Here is a 16,736-nt window from a genome sequence, read left to right on the forward strand (position 1 = left end):
CTCAGCATCAGTCTAATCCACCGCATTAGAAAATTTCTCACTACAACGTCATGGTATATACCATAAACCAGAAGAAATTTGAACACTTGATTTTCCCCAGATGCTACCCGTGACGTCAGTACTACCACTAACGACCACCCCGATTGAGCGTACATGTTGTGGTTATACTGGCAGGCCATCCATTGGGAACAGTGTCCGGTCTCTCTAAGCTCCGGACATATCACACGAGACCGATGGATACTCGGTGCTGCCATGGCAAAAACTGATTACCCCATTAAACGAGAACTTGAACCCAACACATTCATGATCAACCTGTGCAAAGCACCACACCCTTCCCATGCCCCACATCACTCTACTATCACAGCAACTACGCCTAAGAGCTGGGCCTCAACCAGATAGGACCGCCACTGCTATTCGAGAAGCGTATGTCTATGATGCTCCCAAAGACTAGGGAAATGATGGCCGACAGCTTCACTAGAATATTCAGGCTAGGCCCCGAGGTGTCTTTCAGTGGATCCCCTACAGTGTCGCCTGTCACAGCGTGCTTATGTGCAGCGCTGCCTTTGCCGTGTTCAGGGCCGAGACCACCGGACTCGATAAACCTGCCCAAGACGTAAAACAACCCAGGATGTGCGTCCCTACTTCTTAGCATTGTCCCATGCCCCGCCAGTATTGGACATAGAGATGGCCATCTGCACTCCAGAACTGAGCGCCCCAACGAGAAGGCCAGCAGTAGCATTCTTCCCACACAGTATACCAAACACCAGAGGAGATAAGATCACCAATGCCCCGGGTAAGATCATCTCCTTCAGGCTGGCCGAAGTTGAGATTGATATACAGCGTGTGTAACTGACAAGCACAGCAGCGTTGGCTTCATCCTCTTCCCCATAGAGGGGCCAATGACATCCTCAACCCCATGACCAATGGGAAAAGTGTATACCATGGTCACCTTGAAAGCAGTGTGAGGAAATATGCACATGGCCAACTACATGCGTCGGTGACAATATGAAAATTTTGAGGGAATTCCGGTTGGTTCCTGTATACTTCTACCAGAATTCGCAAGCAAACTTTTGTAATTAGTGGAGAAACTCCCGAGCTCAGCTGCGAAAGTGCGACCGTATATTCCAATACAGCCTCCAACAGCACTCTAACCTACTCAGGGGGTGCCTCGCCGTTGATGATCTTAGGGAACTGCCTCATACACTCGTCCACCATGTCCGTAGCGGCCTTCCCCACGGACTTCATAGTCAGCGCCGAGAAGGCATACGGCATCATAGCGCCGTACAATATCCCAGCAAAGGTCCACGCATTCAATACATTAACCTACATACCACTCCTTTTCCACATCACGGTTAAGACCCCCCACCTTGTCAATATTAGCCCTAGTGCAGAAGGCGCCGAACAAGGCCAATGCCACCAAGGCCGCGCCCCCTATCGCAAACCCCTTACCTACTGCAGCTGTGGTATTGCCAGCAGCATCCAAGGCGTCTGTCCGTCGCCTGTTCAGTACACTGGCCATCCTCAAAGGCACCAACGCCTTCCTACCTGATAGATGGGCCGAGATTAGACATCTCAGCTATCCCTCCAGCATTGTCAGCTATTGGGCCGTAGGCATCTATTGCCAGCCCTACACATAATGTAGAAAGCATACCTAAGCAGAGGCAACAGTAGAGAGTGAGTAGTCACGGCAGTCCTCACCTAGGGCAGCCAAGGCGATCCCGTACATACCACAGAACTCATGTGACACCAGTATGGTGACACTGAGGGCCAGGACGGGCACGATAGTAGAGAGGTAACTAAGACGTGTTCCCAATACAGCAGCCGTGTCACCATGCAACGTATCACCCCAGAGCCAGGCCGTATATGATGCCAGTAGCGGCAGAGGTCCTTTGACTGCGAGCTATGTCCCTCACTGGGCCGTAGCTATGACTCGTGAAGTACCTATGATAGCATGTGGCTTCCTGATACCACACCATGCCTACTCTGTGACCAACCCCACGAGGAGACCCGACCATAGGCCCATTATAACCGATACCATACAGGCGTACCTTACAAGGATAGTCATGCCTGGATAAAGAGGATACCCCCTCCCCACTACTACCATTGGACCATCTTCCCTGCATCTTCCTCCTTAAGACTCCGAGGCAGCAAAGGAGACCGAATACCAACCATGAACTCTTGTGGTAAACACACGTAGGAGAGACCAACAATAGCTGGTGTCATCAACAAGGTCGAGACGAACAGTAAGGCCCTGATCACACCTAACCCAATGTCCACCCAAGAACCCTTCGCTACTACTTCAATGACCGTTCAATGCATTCAATGTCCTTAACAGGCGTGATAAGAGGGACCATTAGTACTGTTATCCAGCTCACAAATATACCTAGTATGATACCATTATCACAGGAAGCAGAGCTATACAGTAGTCTCACCCAAGGAGGAGATTAGCAACGGGTACATTATCGGGGCTTCGTAGATATCAAGATGAGATAATGTAGAACTGAAACAACCCCTTTTAAAGGCCGTCTTGTAAGATTTACGCACTTCCCAATCAGTACGAAAGCAGCACATGTCGCCTCAGCGAAGGAGCCGAACAAGTCAGCGCCCATGCCGGCGATATCGCCAACGTTGTCACCTGTAAACAGAGCAGGGCCCTACGGGACAATAAGACTCCTACTAAACCTACCAACATTATCTGCGATACATGCCGGGTTGCGCGGGTCGTCCTCGTCCATACCATACTCATTTTTCCCTACCATAACACGAGCACATTATTCCTATGCTCGAAAAGCAGTAGTACCGCTTAGATCCGCCCCGACATCCGCTGCCTTAGTATAGATACCTCCGCCGACTCGAGCGAAGAGGGCTATAGAGGAGCCTCCTAAACCGTACCTTACCCCAATAAGGAAGTACCCCAGTTGACCACGAGAAACAACAATAGCATTGCAACTACCCAGCAAGGGCCTCAAATAGTATGCTCGGTCCGTCATAGCTGTTCCCTGAATTCTCAAACTTCATTACCGTATTAAGCAGTGCAATAAGGGCGAAAACAGTGAGTACCCCAAGACTGAAAAAACAGCGTGGACCACGTCTAGGTGTTGGCCCTATTACCTCACTAGGGTGAAGCCCATCACTGACCCTCCTCGTATAGCTACCTCATAGCCCTTTCGCAGGCTCTTCCAACATTCATGAGCAGTACGGACCTTTAGGAGACTGCAAGGAAGGTGGGTCTAGTATAAGGACTACTTACGTTGCAGAAGACTGCGGTCCGCATGCCTATGAAGCCCGCGAGGCAGCTAGTTATGGCGCCGACCAAAAAGGACAGAGCCGCGAACCAGCTGGTGATAACTCCAATAACGATACCAAATACTATAACGTAGACAAAAAGGTACCTGGTTGAAAATTCCAAGGCGGAGCGAAGCTAGTGCCGGCCTACTTGTACTCCTCTATTAGGAAGGCAGTGGCTCCGTCGGCAATATGAGCACTAACTTCCCTCATCATCTTGAGGGACTTATCAACGGCATTGGACTTCCCCAGTAAAGGCGAGTCCCTGATAGGCACCTCCCCGTATAGTCCCCGGATTGGCCCATGGCACTACCCGTCCGTTGAGGCCCCCGAGTCCATAGCAGATTCAGAGGAGTAGTTAACGCCGCTACCATCAATAGGCAACTTGTATAATCGTGTTATCTGATAATGACTCAGTTCTGATACTCTAATAGTGAGCTAATGCACCTCTATGATGCCCCAGGACAGGCCAAGGCAAGAGGGTGCTACGACGAGGAGGATGACGCCCCAAAGGGGCATCAAGTAGGATCCAGGCTCTACATTCAGACCCGGGATAACCTGTGAAAATGTGAGCGTCACGCGCCACGAAATTACCAAACCATTAGTACATCTCCAATGGTGGGGCCTCTAGTGGAGGGATCGGCCTTCACCCCCGTCTTGGTCCCCTCCGCGATGGCAAGTATCTGCGGAATACACTGAGATAGGCTCCGGGCTCTTTGGGAGGGCTCACTTGAAGAGAGAGAATGAGTCTAATGATATCGATCACTTTAGACCAAGAACTGTCATGCATTCCCAAAAGATGGCTGCCAACAGTGAGTTCATTCTGTATGGGTCGCCGCCGCCAGCCGAGCAAAACCCAAGTCGCGCTTAGTCGTGGGCGCGCGCTATATTAAGTATTTTAGCGCGCGCCACGTGATTCACTTATGGTCACCGCTTGGGGCACGAATAGCATGTCGATACTGTTATGGGTCATTGCAGATGAAAGCGCACTGGCTTGAACGAACCATCCTGTGAACTCAGTCGAACTCAACTGATAGTAAATGCTGCGGTCCTGGGCCGCATGGAAAGCTATTTAAGACATACATGTTTTCACTAGAATTACGGCGGTCCATATTAGTTGTTGCCATGCCTACTGCTCCTCCTGCTAAGCAGACTAAGGAGCTCACAAAGGCGGATATAGACACTATAGTGGCGAAGGGCGACCTCCGAGCCGCCAGACGGTAAGACACCCGCGTGTCCGTTGCGGTACGATGCCTGACCATTTAGGCTTCTTGCTATCGAAGGCGATGTGCCCTTATCTACAGTGGCCACTAGGCTCAAGGCGGCTCTGAGGACATGTTGTGTGTATAAAGTGAAGGCTGGTGGGCTGGTCTATACTAAACACAGCAGTGACGCCTCCTTGGACCAGTACTGGAAGGCCCTGCAGTCTATGCTGGAACAGCTGCTACAGTCGCAGTCCGAACAGGCCATCACGCTGGGCACCCGACTCATGGTGGAAGCCATCAAGTCGGAGCGCGATATAGCACAGAGCTTCCCTACGGAGCTTTTACAGTCAACTCTACTGTCAATTATCGTTAACGTCTATGACCCCGACTATGCCGCTGCTGTCTTCATTGGGGAGCTCGCCAACACTCACTGGGATGTCTACACTCGAGTACTGTCCTACCTGAGGTTGGTATGCACCGCATTGGCTGGAGTCGAGACTAGCAATACTCGACCTGTAATAGCAGCAGTGGAGGCCTCTGGTGTGGACCAGGAGGAGATTCTAGAGAGGATCTATACGCTGTTGGAGGCCTATGCCCCTCCATCCAAAGGCATATGCCAGACCGAGCCTCTCGATACGGTGGGCAAGGCGGCCTGCAAGGGTGTTGTCAGCTTACGGAAGGCGTTCCAGGAGGCGTGGTAGTAGAATGAGATAAATCAATAGGTGGGAGTTTGTGTTTGTATAGGTTGGCATTCCTCCGTTTGGACCTGTCATCGGACCTCATGCGTTTGGTCCTACGTCACTTGCCTAGTAATGTGCTCCCTTACTTACCTTCACCGCAGTACTTGGGTGACTTCTACTTCAAGGTAGGTCGGCGAGATGGATGCCTGGCCTAGGAGTCCTTCAGGCCTTCGATGGCAGCGACACTACAGAGGATACCACCAACAGTGTGCTGGCCCTAAGTGGTTTGTTCTACCTCCTCACCCAAGCTAATATTGGAGATCCATCGTAGTGTTGGGAACTTCGAACTCTCTCTCCCTGTTAAACCCGAATACTAGCTCGCTGGGGCTCAAGTGGCATCTCCAACTCGTCTCGTTTAGTGAGTATACTGCTCCTCAATGTATGAAATGTTTTTGGCAATTACGATGGGGTATTATGATACGAGTATGACATGTTGGGGAGTTGCTATCGTAGGTACATAGACAATAGTCTATCAGCCTTCTACTCGCGACTCTACGCCCTGCTCACGCCAGCTACACTCGTCTTACCGTACCGCCATCGTTTCCTTCGACTGCTGCTCTTGGCTTTAAAGTCGCCCATGCTACCCGGAAGCAGTGTTGCTGCTTTTGCTAAGAAGCTGCTACGCTGTGCTATGCTGGTGAGGGGTCTTAAACCTTTGATGATATCTTGTGAATACGCCGAACTGCTGAGTGGTAGGTGTTGTGGCTCCTCAGGTGCGGTCTCACAGCGTGGTGATGTGGCTAGTCACGGCAGCGTATACGATAATGCAGAGGAACCCAGCATCATGTAGGGGCCTGGTACATGACCAGGGAGAAGCCTCTCGGAAGGAGGTTGAGGGAGCAGGTGAGAATCAGCGGTGCCCTTATCGTAAAAAGAGGTTACATGGTAGAGGCGAGGTTTGAGGAGGATCCATGGAAGGACGAGATGAGCCTTGATGAAGCAGTGAAGGTCCGTTGGGAATCTCTAGTCGCGATGATAATATCATGTTGTATTTAGATAATACCGTTGACGTCACTGTGGGAGCTACAGTGCCTTATGAGGCACCACTCGCCTTCCGTGTATCGCCTTGCTCAGCTGTAGGTTAAGTGGGGCTGCTGCTTGCCGTAGTACATTCTGTGTGGGCAGATTCCGTACTAACATGTTCGCGGAGACTGCCAAGAGGATATCGCCAGATGACATGCTCGTTGTGACGGACAAAGAGCTGTTTGACCGAGAAGTGAACTACCAGTGCAAACGAGGCCGTAGGGGGTTCTTGTGGGGTTACGTGGGGGGAGGTCTTTGATGTCAGGAGTAGCCCCGCCTGCGGCTATCGGCTTCATAAGAGATGAGGTCCAGCCGATTTACCAAGCTGCCGATGAGGTATTCGCACAGTTCAGATGAACTTAGTAACAAGGTCGAAGTATACTACGTAAAAGTTTCCTCATTGCCATTACTGGGGTAGTCTCGTTGAGTGTGTTACATTGTAATGAGGAGAGGAGGAGGAGTACTAGGAGTTGGGGTGTTGGTAGGGAATTGCTGCTCTGTCCAGTAAGGGAGCATTATGAACTCGGAGGTCATAACGCAGTAGTAATTCAGAATTCCACACTGGTATTATGTCTAGTCATGGGCATGCTGCCTCGGCGAGCTCAGGGTGGGGAAGGATGGTAGTAACAGCAAGACACCTCACGAAATAGAAACTTCGCTTGATGTAATGAGCCTGAGCATGCTATCTAGACGTGAATGCTCAGGGTGCCCAGGTCGTTTGTTGCCACCCTAAACCTGTTAGGTATTTTTCAAGGGTAATGATATCTTTGCAGTGTTTTCAAGACATGTCCAATCGCCGTGCTGTGAGTGTAAAAGTACACCCCCTGGTTTTGCTCAACATCTCGGACCACATCACTCGGGTATCCTATGCAGGTCAGTCGGTCAGTGCAGTGCGGGGCTTCCTAATAGGGCATTGTGATGGTGCCGACATTGTCATCACCAATAGCTTCCAATGTGTAACGGATGAGATGGTATGTGTTCAGCACGCATGCACACGGATTCGACAGTATGGTGAGATTTTCCCCAACTCCACCCCTGTTGGATGGTATTCGGTGGCGGCTGGTGGTCCGCCTTCAAATGAGGTACATGCCTTTATGGAGGGCATCGTTGGTGATGAAGGGGCCGAGTCTTTGGTCGCACTAGTGGTCCGGTCTGATAATGAGATGGCTTGGTTGAGTAAGGAGAGCGAGACGTTGCCGATCCAAGCCTATGAGAAGAGTGTTGATGGTAGTTTCATAGAATTGGATGTGAGGGTGTGTATGGAGGATGAGGCTGAGAACATCGCGGTATCACATGTGTCGAAGAATGCTAAACAGGCTAGTGCTGCTGGTACGTATGAGCATGTCGTGGAGCCGACACTGGGTGCCATCGCTATGCTCAACAAGAAGGTCGAATCGTTGTTGGAGTATATAAGAGCTGTCCAACGTCAGGAGGTGAGGTCCTCGTAGAGTGTTGGAATATATGCTACCTTCCCCAGCTGAACTCAGGAGTTTCTTTTACTAACGATGGGAGTCTACATCCGAATCGTGGCAGAAACGGGCAGGAATGAAGAGAAATTTCCCGAAGTTTCCTCGGAATTTCCATATTGTCACCAACATATGCGGTTGGCCATGTGCATATTTCCCAACACTCTCCTCAAAGGTTGATTGTTTACTCGTCCTGCGTGTGTTCGTGATTCGGTATGCGAGCCTAGTCCGTTGGCTGCATGCAATGTCGTCCCCAAATGGATGCCATTCTGTGATCGTATGGCACATGTCTGAATCTTCTGGTTACACCTATGCGTGACGCATAGGTAGACGCGAACAAGTAGACGCATAATGCGTCTACTTGTTCGCTTGCTTGGATTCGACTTGGTTTCTGTCATCTCACGGCTGCCTTCAGGTAGAAGCCTCTCGACCTCTACTGCGATCGATATCGGCCATATGCGACCAGCTGACGGCAATGTCGCGGGCAGGCCAGGAGGGTACTGCTTTACGAGCACATTGGGATAGAGTTATAGAGGACTCCATGACGGTGGCATTAGCTGCTGAAGGCACGGCTAACATCGCTGAGTTTTGTGCGACTGTGGACACGAGACGTATAGCTGCTGCACGGGCCCCTAAGGCTTTAGATTCGTAAAAGAGTGTACTGTTTCTTAGCACTCTTTGCTTGTGGGGTTCATAGTACCACACCAATCTCAACTCGTGTCATGTCCCAGCATGCCTCTTCATCATGTATAGGTGTTTAGTAGCATGGAGAGCAGTCTTCCACGCATACGATACCTCACGTAGTTTTACATGCATTTCGTGCATTTGTGTGAAATATGTCGGCGCATTGACGATGACTAATGCGCCTAAGCGACGATAGGTTACCAGTGACAACATTTTGCTATGAAGTTGGTTGTAGGAAGTAGCCTTAGTAAGACCACTATTTACAATGAACTTATGTTAGGTTGCCTTACGTGGATTGTGATGGCTGATTTTCGGTTTTCTGCTCAGTCGAAGTACCGCCTTACAGCACACTTTCCAGTTTCTATTGTCGCTGTTTTTGTGCAAGAAGTAATTCTCCACCGACTACCAGCCCTCGTTATTATGTCTCGGTTCTCAATGAATGTAGCCTTTTATTACATCTGTGGCCATTCCTAGTTGCTTCGGAGGTCAATGACAGTGTCGACAGGAAAAGTGTCCGCGGTATCAGTGCCGCTGCAGCCGCTCTCGAAGAGGGAGATCCTCAAGCAGCTCAAGAGGTTCTTCATCAGCACTAACACCGCCTGGTCCGATCGAAAGTGAGTCCATGAGTGTCCTTAGTCATGCTAGTGTCGGCCCTAAGGGGTAAGGGTCCGGGAGCTCCAGCGGTCCAGGAAGCAGCACGACGAAGGCTTGAAGCCTCTATGGAGCAATCCCAAAGCAGGTTGATCGTCGTTATTGCTCCGCTATCGTTTCACTGTCCTCACCAGCAGGTGGGCCGAAGCCAGGCTGGGGGACTGGCGTTGGAGCTCCGCAAGTAAGGAGATCTGGAGACGGATCAGAGGGAGCATTCGACCGAACGCTGCACCCGGTGAGGGGGTTCTGAGGTTCCCTTTCAGTACTATTGACTAGGGCTTTCTTATCGCTGAGAACTGCGTGACGGACGAGATAAGCATCTATGGAGAGCGTAAAGGGCCTGTGGCCAATGCCCCTGTGTGGCCATTAATGCAGCATAAATTCCGGGCACCGATATGTAAATGCTCGGACAACGTCGAGGATATGCTGGACAGGATCGAACGCCTACGGTGTGTTTGGATGATGGGGGAATATGCTCGCTTTCCTCAGCTGATATCTCTATCTCTGCTATTGATTATGGGAATTTATATATGAAATGGGGTAGAAGTTTTCAGGTACGAACACAAATTTCCCAAAATTTTCTCATAATTTTCATCTTTTCGCTGGCATGTCTTGACACTGGATGATGCCTTCTCCCATCACATGGTTTCTACTTAGGCGGGATGGGCTCTTCTACGCGGCCCTTATGAACTTGGTCACAGCCAGAGCTGAATGGCTATTCGTCAAGACTGGCATGCGCCATATGGCCAACGGCTTCCGAATGAATACCGCAGAGGCCTATTCTGTTGAGGAGGCCCTATACCATATTCCAGTGACATTCCTAGATAATTGGGGTCAACCTAAGGATCCTGCGATCAAGTCTGGTCAACGCCGTAAAGGAGGAACTGCAGTCCGGAGCAACCCGCAGGTTGTTGTATGTGCTTTTTCGCATGGCTCGATGATCGTGTCAGGAGGTCCTGTGCATCCCTGAGCTCCACGTCATACCAGAATCGGACCGGGTCCTTCAACCAGAGGGATGGTGTGCCCTCCTGACTGTGGAATATGAAACCCTTGCCTCGATATCATACCTGTCCCCCCTTAGCCCTCATGCGGAAGTGTGAGTTATGGGCCAAGTTGTAGTGCAGTCGGCTGTCTGGCCATGAGCAGGTATTTCGTGTCACAGCTGGCTGAGATCGCCATGGTCCGATGGACAGAGCCGGGAGCTGAGAAGGTTAGGGGCTCGAGGGGCTGAGGATAGTTGCTTTCGTTCTTCAGACTGCTGTCGATGAGGCAGTTCTACGTCTAGTATGGTCCCTGTGGCGCTTATACTACACGAACCCAATTGGTGGTGAATTCAACGACCAACACGACCTCATCATTGCCAAGGTGCTCTGTTCCTCCTATGTTGCTGGAGTATCTCCCAGATATTGGCAACGATGGGCTTTGCATGTTATCGACTGGAGGAGTTTTCGCTCGCCCGTGAGTGTTTCAAGAATGCTAAGATACTGCGCATATCCCATAACACTAAGCGACACCGTGAACCCCCAATGGTAGCACGTCACTTGGGAAGTCTGGTAAATGGGACATTGTGTGCAGATCTGTCCCCATGTGGCGGCTTGGGGACATAATGAAGCACTTGCCCTGGCCGCCTTGGGCAAATTCAGGAATGCATACAAGTTGGCGTGGAGCGCTGCGGAAATTATGAATGTGAGTTTCGATTGGGACGGTATGGGAAATTGGTATCATAGGCAACTCGGGGCCCTCGGCATCCCGAGACGATCCACTGCCAACTCACAGTAGAGAGGCTAACAAGGCGCCCTGACGTTGCGATGTACTATCAAGTCGATGGTACTGCTGGTTGTGTTGCTGGGCGTAGGTCTTTGAGCACTGGGGTTGACGTGTCCCCTAATGAGGCAGTGAGGGCTATAAAGAAGGCTGAGAAGCGGCCCAAGCCTGTCAGAGTGAATCGTCGGAGGAAATGAAGTGCTTGCCACGATCTCGTGTGAATCTTCTCGCGGTGTCAAACTGCTATGACCATTGCGTTGTCCGGTCCTTATACCTCGTGGAATGTCGTTCATCATAGTCGATGGATGGATGCGACAAAGGCTCCATGCTGGCGAGTGGCTGATGGTTGTGCCGGCCCACCTGGCTGGATCGGAAGCTCTCTATTGATCAGCTTGGGGATATCATTCACTATAGAGTCGATCAGTATAACCACAGTGTCTGCACTATACTCAGATTACCACTGAGGCTACGAGAAGGCCTCGTTAGTGCTTCAACATAGTAATGGCTTTTCCCGATACGTTTTATTCAATTCTATATCGTCAAGACTCAGTAAGCCCGTAAGTGTTTGTCGAGGCAGAGGAGGAATCCTGAAGTGAGGGCATTAATTTCCACAAGCTTCTCATGCCGTCAGGACTCTACCAGCCCTGGAGGTCTCGATTGCCATCCGATGCACGGTTGGAGACCCTACTCCAGTACAGTGAAGAGGAGAAGAATAAACTAACATGAATTCCGACACGTGGTTATCTCGCTAAGGTCTCTGTCGCGTTCAAAGGGTCGAGGCTACGACTGCAACAGCAGCAGCAGTAGCTTTGATCAGCGTATTCTCATCCACTTTCTCGGTTACGATGAGTGCCATCTTCGAACCCTCCCCGACCAGCAATAGCAGCAGATATCCTGCTGAGAGGAAGTACTCGGGGTCAAGCCGCAGCAGTAGCAGTGTCAAGGGACCATACCCCCAGACAGACTTCAATGACCCCAATTTGGCCGTCAGGACTCTCATGGTCTTCCGGTTCCCTCGGGAGGCCCAGGAGGTAGACTTAGGTGAGATCCCATCGTCGGAGCTTCTCGGTTTTCATCCACTTCTTACAGCTTGTCGATTCGGCCGTTTCGGCCCCCTCGAGCACGTCAAGGTTGTTTACGACCCCGTCACTCACTTACCGCGCTGCTATGGATTCGTCCGTTTTGTCCATCGTGCGCACGCCCTGGAAGCCTACCAAGCCTGTGAGGAGCGGAGCATCTCTATGGACGACCCTTTCGGACGGACCTGTAACGTCACGTCATCTCGGTCCTAGCAGGGTTATTACCTCCTCAGGGTTTTTCGAAGTGAAGTGGGCTCGGAATGCTCGCGCGGCTGGGGAGATTCCGAGGGGTTCGTCGGACCAGCAAGATAATTATAGCGGCGGGTATGTACAGTCGTTGGATAATGCACTCCCGCAAAACGGTATCTTCTCGGAACCATCGGTCTCCACTGCTGATGCTGCTGTTGCTGTTCATCCTACCAGACACGACTCGTGAGTGCACTCTTGAGGTTATTCGATTAACGTATGTGATTAGGATGTTGGATAACATGGACGACTCCAGTTCTACTGGTGTGCCTCCTTCCCTCATCGAGCCTGCCCTTCTCGAGCTTGTCAGCTACGATGAAAGCTCCAGGCCAGTACGCAGCAACATGTTCATGCTGAAAAGCATCGCCCTTGTTAGATGATGTCCTCGGAGGAAGCCCAAGAGCTCTTGAGGCAGCTCGAAAATGCTCAGCAGTCCGATATGACCATCACAGCAACTAGAGAGGACGAGTCGGTTTCTCCCTTTGAATTGCCTCATGCGGTGAGTTCAGTCCGAGTCTCAGCAGGTCTCCCTCGATCCTATAGAGTTGTCAGATTCGCGAGCCCCCAGTTCTCAATCACTACTTAGACATTACCACGGAAGCTGAGGAGGCTGCGACCTCGCAGGCGGCGGCTGCAGCTGCAGCAGCTGCATTGGCGTCTAAGAGGGAGGATACTTCCCAGGCCGATCTGGCTCTGCTCATGGAGACTGTTTTCAAGGTGGGTCAGGGAGAGGTTGCCAACAGCGATCGAACCACTCATTTGCCATTGATCTGTGAAGATTGCATCGTATATGAATTCCTTCAAAATCAGTGGAGAAGTCTCCGTCTTCAGACTGTGCGTCGCAGCGCCTTGGAAAGGCTACGTAAGGCTAGCGATGCCTCTACTACTAGTACGCGATGTGGCAGCAGCAGTTCGACGTCAATGTTGGGTGAAGTGCTCGATCATCCAAAGCGAGATCCTCGAGTAAGGACCCTCGTCACTGACTCCTCTATGAGAATTCCTCATGTATCAGGTCGGATCAGGGGAGACTGCGATGGACGACCCCGCAGCTGTATCTTAATCTCGGCTGATCCCTCATGAAGTCTGCGACAAGATACGAAGGCAGGTTCTCTTATCACTCCGTTTAATGTGTGACCATAGCAGTGGATTACCTTTTTTATGTAACCTAAAAAGATCAGTAGAGTTACTTCTCATATCTCATCATTAACCCTCGTATCCATTGAGCCTTCTGAGCCTGTAAACTTGCTGTTATCGCCTACTACAAGAACGGTTCGATCCCGATGCACCAGATTCGATCGAATATCATTTTTGTCATGTGCACGTCGTATTGGAAGAGAGTGAAGGTGGTGGTGGTTGTTATTATTATTAGAAGAGTGTTTCTTGCTTTTGTCACATTGCTGAATCGAGGATTCCTGTAGGGCCCCATAAAAGGGTTGTTTCTTCTAGCAGTAGTAGTATTGTCATTACTAGTGTTGAGATAGATGCCTGCATATAGAAGATATATCCATTCCTCACTCTATTTAGTCGTTGTCGGGGCAGAATAGTGTCTACAGTTGATGGTGTCACTGATCGTCTCCGGGGTATCATGATTACTGCTGCACGTCTTTAGACTTGGTATTTTTTTTAAGATGATGAGGGTAGCTTTGTCAGGCAGAGTGCATGGGACCTAGTAAGTCTCTTATCGTGTTGAGTTCTGCAGTGATAGTCCCGAGAAAATGTGCCCGATTGCCATATGGTTGTTGTGATAGATCTGTTGTATTAAGAGTGGAAGCAACTGATTACATGAAGAACTGGTCCAAGATACATACACACACAGACGCTACCAAGAGCATGATGTATAGCTGGTGAATCTTATACCGTCCTGGATGGGGGGATGCTGGTAGATAGTTAAGTACTCGCCCTCTGGCTATGAATGTCTGTCGCGTTGACGACAGGACGGCGATGCATAGTTATACCCAACAAGGGTTACCTCTGTTACTAATCGCTCCTTACATCAGATGTTCGAGCTCCTACTAATATCTCAGCGATGGTTAAGATGAGCTCTTGTGTACGCGTGCTACCGACATCGCGCTCGCCCGAGAATCTCTACTACTATTCACATAAGTAGGTAGAAAGAAGCTGTAAACACGAATTAAAATTGTCGATGATGAGGGATTATCTGACCGATTAGGTTAATTTGATAATCTAGTTTGTGAAATGAACCGAATATTTGGGGTTGGGAAAAAGAAGGTGGAGGCCCCTCCCGCCCCTACAGGGCCGTCTCTGGCCGAGACCAGTGAGCACTTGGACAGCCGAGTCACATTATTAGACAAGAAAATCAAACAGTGTGATGAGGATCTAATCAAGTAGCAAGGAGAGCTCCATCGTAAGCCACCAGGCTACAGGTACAAGCAGCAGATGGCGACTAGGTCTGGTGCGGTCGGGGCCAAGCAGCGAGCATTGGCAGTATTGAAGAGGAAGAAGATGTATGAGGCCCAGAGGGATCAGATGATGAACACGCAATTCAATGTGGACCAGGTAGAGGATCCCCGTCCTAAGGTTGGATCCTGGGCTCACCAACTCGGTGCTCAGGCGGCCTTCACACAGGAGCAGATTCAGACTAATATCAACGTGGTGGAGTCGATGAAGGTAGCCAATAGCGCCATGAAGTCCCAGATGAACGACTTCAACATCGATCATGTGGAGGATGTTGTAGACGATATGGCGGTGAGATGCTACAAAGGCGGTTCGGAAGGGGAAGGGTGATGACGATGTTAGGATATTATGATGGACCAGGAAGAAATCAACGACATTTTGGGTAGAAGTTATAACTTACCTGAGGGTTGCGATGATGCTGCTCTGGAAGCTCAATTCTCCATGCTAGAAGAAGAGGTCGCCATGGATAAGGAGAATGAGCTCCGCGCGGTAGTGCAGACCAGGGCCAGCGCCACTACACTCGTTGCTGGGCTCTCAGGGACCATCAGCTCCGACGTACTTGCCAACTACATTGCCGGGACTAGACAAGCCAGTGTCTGCTCCAACAGCGCCTTACTCAACACCAGTAATAAGCACTCGGTATTGTGCTATGAGTGCAAGGGAAATTATCACAGGTTGCTCTGGGGTCGATCAACAAGCCACAATAAGTCTACGTCTCCCCGCACCGCCTGAGCGCGGTAAACTCTGCCTCTAATTCGAACTGTACCCTTGTTGCCAACATCGAAATTCTCTGTTGTATTTCAACTTCGGGTTGAGTCCCAGGTTGTCGCGTTGGCCCGAGTAGGTTGCTCAGGATTGCATCTCGCCAAAGCCGTTTTCTACTCAGTTTTTCGTTTGTAGTGTACTCGTTCAGCATGGTAGGTGCCACGGGCAGGTGGGAGTTGAGAGAGTTACGGTATCCATTTTTAGTCGGGCAACATTATGGAGTATAACGGTGGCAGTGTGATTGCTATGAAGGGCGAAGGCTGTGTCGGAATCGTAATATCGGATGGAATCAGCGTCACGCGCCACGAAATTACTCCACTAGGCCTGCGATCGAAGATATGGCGTCAACCAGCTGCAGACGGTCTCGGCCAACATGCAGAAGGTGTACCCGATGACATCCCGATGCTTGGTCGGATTCCAAGGCCTCGCCACTGACTCCCAAACACTGTACTAGAATGGTCATGGGCCCGGCTTCGCAGCGATGGGGGTTCTTGACTGCAGATCTCAGCTGCTGAAGTTCCGCTTGAAGCTGTACAAGTTGAAGGAGGACAGGGAGATGCCATGTGACGTTGTGAGTCACTTGATGGCTACTATGCTCTACGAGAAACGGTACTAATACTACTACCCCTGCGGCTGGCTGGTTATACCCGACTATTCCTAGGTTCGGGCCCTACTTCTGTGAGCCTGTTATTGCTGGTCTTAAGAACGATGGCGAGCCCTTCATCTCTTCCTTTGACCTTATTGGTGAGTTCTAAGCTTGCTCTCTCATTAATGAGTTTATCAGCCCTTTAAGCCGTAGTGGTACTCTCTATGTGTGATTGAAGTATGGGTGGGTCGATACATAAGTGTGTGATCGGGCTCATCGATAGCTCTCGTGTTGGCGTATAGCTTCGCTGTCCTGAAGTGTTCGCTATAATGCTGCTACATCAGGCACGGAATCTACTGCCCCCGATTTCATCGTCTCTGGTACGGCTACCGAGCAGCTCATGGGTGTAGCCGAGAGCTTCTGGAGGGAAGGCATGGGCCCTGAGGAGCTCGCTGAGGTACTTGCATCAGCAACAACAGTTGAGGGGTGAGAGCTCTCCTTGTAGGTCCTGGGCCAATCGTTGCTCTCGGGTATTGACCGCGACTGTCTCTCTGGATGGGGTGGCGTGGTCTATATACTTACCGATAAAGAGGTAAGCTCTTGCACACTGACGTCGCTCTTCCTGAAACCTTGGTCTTATCGTTAGTTGATCACAAAAACACTGAAGGGAAGAATGGACTAATGGCAGTGGAGGGTGCTGCTTGGATTCACGGAATTATACCCAAGAAGAGTGATGAATAGTTTCCTCATTTCTTTTCGGATTTGCGTTCCCCTCGGCAAGTAGCGCAGGCGGAGCGAGACGGTAGTGGTGCAATAAAATAGTGACA

General features: G+C 50.5%; 7 protein-coding genes across 7 annotated transcripts; 6 read left to right on the plus strand and 1 right to left on the minus strand.

Annotated features, from left to right (window-relative positions):
* Nucleotides 1–373: 373 nt before the first annotated feature.
* Pmar_PMAR000239 (H+-translocating inorganic pyrophosphatase TVP1, putative) lies at nt 374–4,075 on the minus strand (the record flags this gene model as incomplete). The annotated part of the gene is made up of 22 exons (XM_002768785.1): nt 374–602; nt 643–849; nt 1,157–1,323; nt 1,367–1,499; nt 1,546–1,651; nt 1,699–1,796; nt 1,846–1,941; nt 1,983–2,067; nt 2,166–2,251; nt 2,299–2,383; nt 2,433–2,500; nt 2,545–2,635; nt 2,687–2,752; nt 2,801–2,892; nt 2,954–3,067; nt 3,112–3,203; nt 3,251–3,392; nt 3,437–3,550; nt 3,599–3,687; nt 3,733–3,843; nt 3,894–3,968; nt 4,016–4,075. 22 exons carry the CDS (start codon nt 4,073–4,075, stop codon nt 374–376), a joined length of 2,406 nt encoding a protein of 801 aa, XP_002768831.1.
* Nucleotides 4,076–4,410: 335 nt separating this feature from the next.
* On the plus strand, nt 4,411–6,637 carry Pmar_PMAR000240 (nucleolar complex protein, putative; the record flags this gene model as incomplete). The annotated part of the gene is made up of 10 exons (XM_002768786.1): nt 4,411–4,505; nt 4,552–5,187; nt 5,235–5,355; nt 5,397–5,497; nt 5,684–5,867; nt 5,944–6,073; nt 6,120–6,178; nt 6,227–6,306; nt 6,356–6,471; nt 6,519–6,637. The coding sequence occupies 10 exons, from the start codon at nt 4,411–4,413 to the stop codon at nt 6,608–6,610; spliced, it is 1,614 nt and encodes a 537-aa protein (XP_002768832.1). The 3' UTR covers nt 6,611–6,637.
* Nucleotides 6,638–7,038: 401 nt separating this feature from the next.
* Pmar_PMAR000241 (COP9 signalosome complex subunit, putative) lies at nt 7,039–7,701 on the plus strand (the record flags this gene model as incomplete). Its single annotated transcript, XM_002768787.1, has 2 exons — nt 7,039–7,126; nt 7,163–7,701. The coding sequence occupies 2 exons, from the start codon at nt 7,039–7,041 to the stop codon at nt 7,699–7,701; spliced, it is 627 nt and encodes a 208-aa protein (XP_002768833.1).
* A 493-nt stretch (nt 7,702–8,194) lies between these two features.
* Pmar_PMAR000242 (hypothetical protein) lies at nt 8,195–8,371 on the plus strand (the record flags this gene model as incomplete). The annotated part of the gene is made up of 1 exon (XM_002768788.1): nt 8,195–8,371. The coding sequence occupies one exon, from the start codon at nt 8,195–8,197 to the stop codon at nt 8,369–8,371; it is 177 nt and encodes a 58-aa protein (XP_002768834.1).
* Nucleotides 8,372–8,892: 521 nt separating this feature from the next.
* On the plus strand, nt 8,893–11,015 carry Pmar_PMAR000243 (hypothetical protein; the record flags this gene model as incomplete). Its single annotated transcript, XM_002768789.1, has 12 exons — nt 8,893–9,017; nt 9,069–9,142; nt 9,192–9,289; nt 9,331–9,503; nt 9,712–9,961; nt 10,005–10,072; nt 10,201–10,264; nt 10,309–10,419; nt 10,458–10,583; nt 10,630–10,740; nt 10,782–10,864; nt 10,910–11,015. The coding sequence occupies 12 exons, from the start codon at nt 8,893–8,895 to the stop codon at nt 11,013–11,015; spliced, it is 1,389 nt and encodes a 462-aa protein (XP_002768835.1).
* A 648-nt stretch (nt 11,016–11,663) lies between these two features.
* Nucleotides 11,664–13,797, plus strand: Pmar_PMAR000244 (hypothetical protein; the record flags this gene model as incomplete). Its single annotated transcript, XM_002768790.1, has 8 exons — nt 11,664–11,859; nt 11,908–12,084; nt 12,131–12,329; nt 12,373–12,475; nt 12,520–12,642; nt 12,696–12,860; nt 12,975–13,106; nt 13,156–13,797. 8 exons carry the CDS (start codon nt 11,664–11,666, stop codon nt 13,201–13,203), a joined length of 1,143 nt encoding a protein of 380 aa, XP_002768836.1. The 3' UTR covers nt 13,204–13,797.
* Nucleotides 13,798–14,339: 542 nt separating this feature from the next.
* On the plus strand, nt 14,340–16,591 carry Pmar_PMAR000245 (proteasome subunit beta type 3, putative; the record flags this gene model as incomplete). Its single annotated transcript, XM_002768791.1, has 11 exons — nt 14,340–14,488; nt 14,528–14,660; nt 14,715–14,849; nt 14,901–15,197; nt 15,528–15,596; nt 15,646–15,770; nt 15,825–15,932; nt 15,985–16,067; nt 16,254–16,366; nt 16,415–16,501; nt 16,556–16,591. The coding sequence occupies 11 exons, from the start codon at nt 14,340–14,342 to the stop codon at nt 16,589–16,591; spliced, it is 1,335 nt and encodes a 444-aa protein (XP_002768837.1).
* Between the last annotated feature and the right edge of the window lie 145 nt (nt 16,592–16,736).

Source organism: Perkinsus marinus (assembly GCF_000006405.1).
Source record: "Perkinsus marinus ATCC 50983 genomic scaffold scf_1104296967108, whole genome shotgun sequence".
Taxonomy (NCBI): Eukaryota; Perkinsozoa; order Perkinsida; family Perkinsidae; genus Perkinsus; species Perkinsus marinus.